Here is a 7,203-nt window from a genome sequence, read left to right as displayed (position 1 = left end):
AAATGTGTGTATAAAATATTTTTATACATTTAAAAATGTATGTATAAAATATTTTTATATAATTAAAAATGTATTAATAATAATAATAATAATAATAATAATAATTAATAATAAAAATAATAATAATAATAACAACAATCAATGTAAGGTTATATCCGAACACTTTTGAAAAACTTAAGGGTAAATCTGAACATTTTTGAAAATTCAAGGGCTTTACTGGCATTAGGTAACCGGTAGGTTACCTGGAAACCGGCTACAAGGGTAAAAATGAACAAATTAAACAAAACTTCGGGCTTTACTGGACATAAAACATGTCCAAGGGTAAAACCGACATTTTTGTGAAAACTTAAGGGCTTTTATGTCATTTTCCCAACATTTAAATACAAAACAAATTACATTTTTTTCCCTAAATATTCATCTTCATTTCCATCGTACATATAATCAGTCAAGCCTTCTCGAAGTTGTCTGTGTTTTCGTGCGTCTTAAATATCAACGACTCTATGTAAATATTTCGTTGTCTCTGGTTGAAATTGCACATGTTTGGGCTATGAAATCAAAGCAATATTTCGTCATTTATCTCCAACCACCATGTGATGCATTATGATATATGCATACATAATAAATTGTAGAATGTCTAACAAATATGGTTATTTCGCATGTTCAACTATGTGTCATTACGACTTTAGAACTCCAAAAGCACGATCTACATCCTTACGTGCTCTTTCTTGTTTTCTCTTGAAAAAATTGTCTATTGGTTCCACTGGGTGTCGAAACGCGTTCACGAATGTGGAATATGCTAGATAGATTCCATCTGTAAGGTAATACTCAAACGTATATTCATTTCTATTCACTGTGAAATGAGCATCCGATGCCTTTTCTAACAAAATATCGTCGAATAGTGGTGACTGATCAAGAACGTTGACGTCGTTGTTGCAACCCGCAACCTCGAAAATAGCATGCGAAATCCATAAATCTTGGGAAGTAACAACCTCTAATACCAACGAAGGCATTCCATGATGACCACTTGCATACTAGCCTTTCCATGCCACAGGATAATTTCTCCATTTCCGTGTGTGCAATCAATGCTTCCAAGCATACCTGAAAAACCATGTCTTTCTTTATGCGTCACATATAGTTGTTGCATATCACTCAACGAAGGTTTGCGCAAATAAACGTCACCGAAGGTTTCGACAACAACTCTTTCCAATCTATACAAACGTTATCTTGCAGTTCTCTCAGACATTCTCATATAATCGTCAATCGAATCAGGTAACTCCCATATAACCATAAGCTTAATTTTGTCAGCATATTTTTGCAACACATTGAAGCTTCGCTTACCTCTAGCCTCATATCTCATTTGGAAAAATTCATACCTAAACGTATACTTAATATGTAAAGCAATGTATTTAAATTATGTAAAAGCTATATTTATAAACTACAAAACTTGAATGAAACAATACCTACTTTCCAAGATGTTGGCTATCCGAACAAAAACATTTTTTTTCGCAAACGAATGCTTCTTTTGAAATCGAGTGGTTAGTAGACACAATCATCCGCAAAATAATCGTAAACTAGATGTCTATTCCCTTCTTTACGATATCTGTTTAATGTTGCACGTTTGGTTAATAGTAGAATTTGATATGGTTGTAGTAGCACGTTCGTACAATACTTGTACATCATAAAGACGAACATGTCATCCTCAACATCATAATCGTTAGACGGGTCGAAAGGTTCCTTTTTTGGAATTATTGATGGTTTATGAAATAGAGAGAAAGAAATTAAAGGGGTAATTAAAAATAAGATAGTAGTATGTATTTATAGGTAAATACTTTTTTATTCAAATGTGACCGTTTTTCAATGGTCGAAAGATGAAAATGTCAAAAAAAAAAATGTCGTTGCAGCTCGTTGCCATCACCATTAAAGACCACATAATAGGAATGGGTGGTGTTCCCGTGGTAACGCCGCTAAAGGTTGTCCATGTCACCAAAGCGGAACTCGACGTTGCCCATACCGGTTAGTCTAAAAAGATGAACCTATTTTCATTTTAGGACAAAGGCAAAATGTAAACAAAAAAATGTAAAAAAAACACGGCGATTTATCTATTAACATTAAAAAAAACCTTTATATTTTTAATTATCGTTCAGATTTAACCAAATATTTGTTTTTTAATAAAGTTACATGTTGTTTTATAACATGACATTTATCTTATTCATTTTTAGGTTTACATGGAAAAAGATAAGTGATCTAACAGTTGTTGAGTAAATGATTTATTTCTCACTAACAACCTTAGACAAAAGGCAATGTCACTTATGTTTCTTTCTGTGTTAACCTAAAAAAAACAAGATAAATATCATGTCACAAAACGACCAACAGTTTTTAAAAAACTGATATTTTGGTTAATGTGAAAGCTATATAAAAGTGTAAGCGTTTTTTGCATATAAATAAAATGTAATGGTTTTTCTGAATATTGGTATATAAATGATTGTGTTTTTCTACATTTTCCCTTTTATTTACTTTACCTACTAAATCGTATTTTTTTCATTTTATTTTAGAGAAATTAATTAAACTAACCATTATAAATGAAGTGATTGAAAAAAAAAAAGAATAACTAATATTTTTAACTTTTTGAAAAGTAACAACAGACTCCTAAATACCGCATTCCGGAGTATTTATGTGTATTCCAGAGTTGGTGATGGTTGGCAGAAGTATTGTCTGGAATATGATACCCGTACATTCGTACATTCTGGACTTGAAAGTTACATTTTGCAGAAATGTATGGACATTTCAAAGTTATGTTATGAACTGTTGATATTAGGGTGTTCGCATTGCCATTTTGTTATATAAACCAATGAAGCTTATGGATACTAAAACAAATGAGTTTGTATTATGAATTTTTTAGAGTACATGTTTCTAATGGAGGGAAATGAGAGCAAATATAGGGATCTATGCAATATTATGCTCCAAACTACACATACTTTGGTGTAGATATAAACAGTGTGTAACATCCTAGAAACCAGCCTTGAAATTTTTGAAAATCAGAGTGTAGGTTTTATCAAGAGGTTTTGATTCACAACCATTAATTAATCATCAAATTTTCTTTCCACATTAAATCATCTTAATTGTAGTAAAATACAGAAGCTAAGTCTTGTTTTGAAAACCATATCACGACATATAGTAGCACGCCCCTCTGAGAATGTCAAGATATCCCAACCAAGCCAAGTCCATGCCCTTCGAACCTGAAGGGCCTGCAACTAAAAACATAAAGTAGTAACTGTAAGCCTAGGGCTTAGTGAGTATACACACACTCACCCATTATGCAAATCATATGCAATACACATAATAGCACATAATATCATATACACAAGTAATAAGTCACTTATTACTTACATTCTATCACATATAACTAAACACATACTGATGATAACATTCTAATCACTAGTCACAACTAGAACTTCCCTAGGAGATGGTATTCTCTAGTTGCCCTACATAGACCACCTACTTACACTGGGACCTTCAATATGAAAGATCTAGTATGCTCAAGAATCATATTAAAGTGATATTGCTAATTAATATATGATACTAATGGGTCACACTAACAACAACTTGAAACAATTGATTATTTATTAGAATTTGATTTTAATAAATATTCAATAAACTCTTATAGTTAATTGGAAATTATTTATTTCTTCAAAATAATAACTTTCATTAGCAAGTAACATTATATATAATTCATATGGTACAAATTATTAGGGCATGCACAACATTTTGGACTAGATAAATTCTTTTGTCTTTTGCTAAAAAGTTAAAGTTTATATTTTATAAACCTCATTTATAAAATATAAAACTCTTGTCTTCTTTTTTAACTCCTATTTTCGAAAATGGAAGAGTAAAAACAGGAATGCATGACTTTCATGTTTGTTGAATCAAAAGTAATGGAAAACATGGCTAGTATTAAAGCATGGGAGACATGTTTGTCAAAAGTCTTAAAGTGCTAAGACCTTATGGTCCTTACCTTTGCTTTAAGACCATAACTTGAGGCTTGCATTTTGGGTTAAACTCATTCTTGAAAAAAGCTCTCAAAACCATAAGATGCATGCTAAATGCATTTTCTCTCAATTTTGTTCATGCTTTGAACTTCAAGCTTAAGAGTTATATGAGTTTTACAAGACTAGCATCATAAATCAAGTTCGTAACTTGTTGGTGTCTCAAAGGTTTCACATTCTCGATCAAATTCCAAGCCTCCCTTAGAAGATCCAAAGTCTACAATGGTTGTTAAACTCTTCTTCTTCTTTGGTGCTTGTTTTCTTTCCAAACTTTGCAAGAAGATCCATGGTTTGTTAAAAACTTGTTTTATGTTGTTCAAAATCAAAGTCATTCATTGTTAACTCTTATGTTTTAGAAACTAATTTTTGAATAAAAACCTAACAATTGATATCAGAGCCATCATTGCAAGTTTGGTTAGATTTTATGATTTTTGGAAATCTTAGTTTTTGGAAAATATAAATAACTAGTTTTTGCAAGAAAATGAGTTCATACATATTTTCTATTACAACTTTATAATTGTTATTTTATGTGACAAAAGTTTCATGCATGTTTTATCATTTAAAGTTGTCTTAGAAAAACAAAGGTTGTTTTATATGTATGTTGATATGTATGATGTGCATAAAGTAGCCAAGGACCATTGTGATTGTTGTGTTTGTTGTTTTTGTTATAAAAATGGTTGTAATAATTTATTTATTCATATGGTATGTAATAAATTAAATAGATTAGTTTTCTTGGTTTATTTTTTGTAAATAGTAGATTAGTTTTTAGAAGTAATTTATTTGTACAAAAATGTAACAAGAAATGAAGATGGAGCCATTTTTTGTAGACAAAAAGGTGATTTTCGAAGTTTATAAGCAGGCTGGGAAAATAGTGACAGTTTCTGTAAACTGTCACTAAAGCTGTTGTTGGTGGCTTTTGCTTAAGGGTTGTTGACATTTTTGTTAGTTCCTGCAACACTTTTAGAAAGCGTTGCATGTTGCTGAATTATTACCTTTAAGAAGTTTTTCCAATCTTTTGCAGGCAAATGGTGTGTTTTCAAGTGGGAGCTTCTACAACAACATTACATGAAGAGTTTTGGTCCCTTTAAATGTCCCTTTAGGAATGGACTTGGCATCTTTTGTATCGACTCACAAAAATGTCATTAGTTGGTTATGTTTAAGCACATATGTTTTATGCATGCTTGTGTTGTTTATTTTTATGCAATTATTATGTGTGGTTGATAAATTAGTTTTTTACATGCTAAAATAATTTTGAACAAAATAAACATCACATGGAGTTTGGTTTTCAAAATTTATAATGTGAACATAAGATGTAACAATTTATTGTTTTAAAATAAAATCTGGTTTTACAAAAACACTAATAACGGAAAATGTAACATCCCGTTTATTGAGTAAATAAGTAGATAAAGATTTATAAATGAATAATAGTCCTAAAGTAAATAATATTTAGCGGGGTGTTGGTGTTGGGGAGCCAATTGAAATATTTTTGGATTTTGGGGGTTAAAAGAGTAAGTTATGGACTTGATTTGAAAGGGATTCCAGAAGGCAGGGTATAAATGGTAAATTATGTACCAAGGTTGAAAGAAATTTGTCATGAAAGGGGCTATATGGTAACTTAAGGATTTGTTTTGGAAAGTTTATGGGTAGGAGGGACTGGAAGTGTCAAAATCATAAGAACTTTGTATGGACACGGGATTGGACCGGTGACTCCTTTTTCCTTCTCGTTGGAGCATACGAACCCTAAACCTAATCTTCATCAGCCGCCACCATGGAGCTCTCTTAGTCACCGCCACCTTGCTGTGTCGTCCGCCGCTTGCTATCGTTCCGTTAAAGCACCGCTACCACAACCCACTGCCAGCGACGCCGAGATCAGCCGGGAGATACGCCAATCGGAAGGAGGCGCTGTGTCGTCGTGTGTAGGTCGTGAGCCACCAAAAACCCATGGTTAGTCCTGTTGGATAAGGTGTCTAAGTCCATAACTATTTCTGGTATGTACTTGACCCGACCCGGCATGGTCCATTTGGGTTACATGGCATCATGCATTTGGATAGACTAAATGAGAGAAATAACACTTGCGGTTTATTAATATATTCTAATATATTAATAATATTATTTAATTAGTATTGATCAAGAATTAATCTAGAATTAATTAAGTGATCAAAAGGAGACTAATTAAATATATGGGTTGATTGTGTAAATCATCCATAACTTGTATAGTGGGCTAAAGGCTTCATGGATTATCAAGTTGGGCTAAGGTCCATAGGATGCTCCATGGATGCTCCATGGGAGTTACAAACCCATGGGTCATGGAAATGAAGAGCCATGTTACATTAGGGTTTACATGGTGTAACCCTAAGTGTAACACACTATATAAGGAACATAACATCCACCAAAATCGGCTATACTAAAAAGAATAGAGGGCAAGACGAATTTAGAAGTGTTCTACATTCTCTCAAAGTCATTCCAAAGTACTTGGTGTTGTGTGACACATTTGAGGCATGACACTTGGGGTGCTAGGCTCTCAAGGTTTTTCAAGGAATCAAATCAACTACAAGGTATGTAATTCTAGCCATCTTTTATGTTTAAAGTTCCCCATGTATGCTGGATAGGATTATGAACCTTGGAAAAAAGTATTTTTCATGTATTTTAGACAAACATAGATCCAAGGTTTTCTAGAGTTGCATGTACACTTAGGAGTGTTAGAATGCTCAAAACCCTACAGTGGTATCAGAGCCTAGGCTTGTTTGTTTGATACTTGATGCAAAATTGTGAAAAAAACTCGTTTTTATGCATTCTGAAGCATGAACTCGCCGAGTCCATGGGGGGACTCGACGAGTCCATGAGTAAACTCATCGTACTCGTCGGGTAGGTTCTTGCACTCGACGAGTAGGAGCCCCTGAGTGCAGTTTTTCGAGTTTTGCCGCTGGAAATGGACTAGAAACATTACCCTAAATTGTTTTGGTTTTTTAAAACTTGTTTTAGATGGTGTGATGGTTGTTCTAATCCATTTACAATAGATAATATCAAAATTACATGATTATATGTGTTCATATGTTCTTGAAATTTTTGATATGACTATTCATGTTCTTATGAGTTCTTGATAGATCATAGGAATTACTTGTTTAATGCTTAATTCATGATCTTTATGTGCTTTAATGGA

The 7,203-nt window shown here is 32.8% G+C and overlaps 1 protein-coding gene across 1 annotated transcript; it reads right to left on the bottom strand.

The window, feature by feature from the left end:
* Positions 1-674: 674 nt before the first annotated feature.
* LOC145140483 (uncharacterized) lies at positions 675-1,010 on the bottom strand. Its single transcript, XM_079073959.1, has one exon. It carries the CDS (start codon positions 1,008-1,010, stop codon positions 675-677), a length of 336 nt encoding a protein of 111 aa, XP_078930085.1.
* Positions 1,011-7,203: the final 6,193 nt, after the last annotated feature.

The sequence above is a fragment of the Lactuca virosa genome, chromosome 9 (assembly GCF_052849685.1).
Source record: "Lactuca virosa cultivar CGN04683 chromosome 9, Lactuca_virosa_CGN04683_v6, whole genome shotgun sequence".
NCBI classification, from domain to species: domain Eukaryota; kingdom Viridiplantae; phylum Streptophyta; class Magnoliopsida; order Asterales; family Asteraceae; genus Lactuca; species Lactuca virosa.
Note: the sequence above shows the minus strand (reverse complement) of the source record. Positions and strands in the feature narration are given on the sequence as shown.

Excerpts from the sequence above, each read along its gene's own strand:
- LOC145140483 (XM_079073959.1), bottom strand. The coding sequence starts at position 1,010 with ATGCCTTCGTTGGTATTAGAGGTTGTTACTTCCCAAGATTTATGGATT.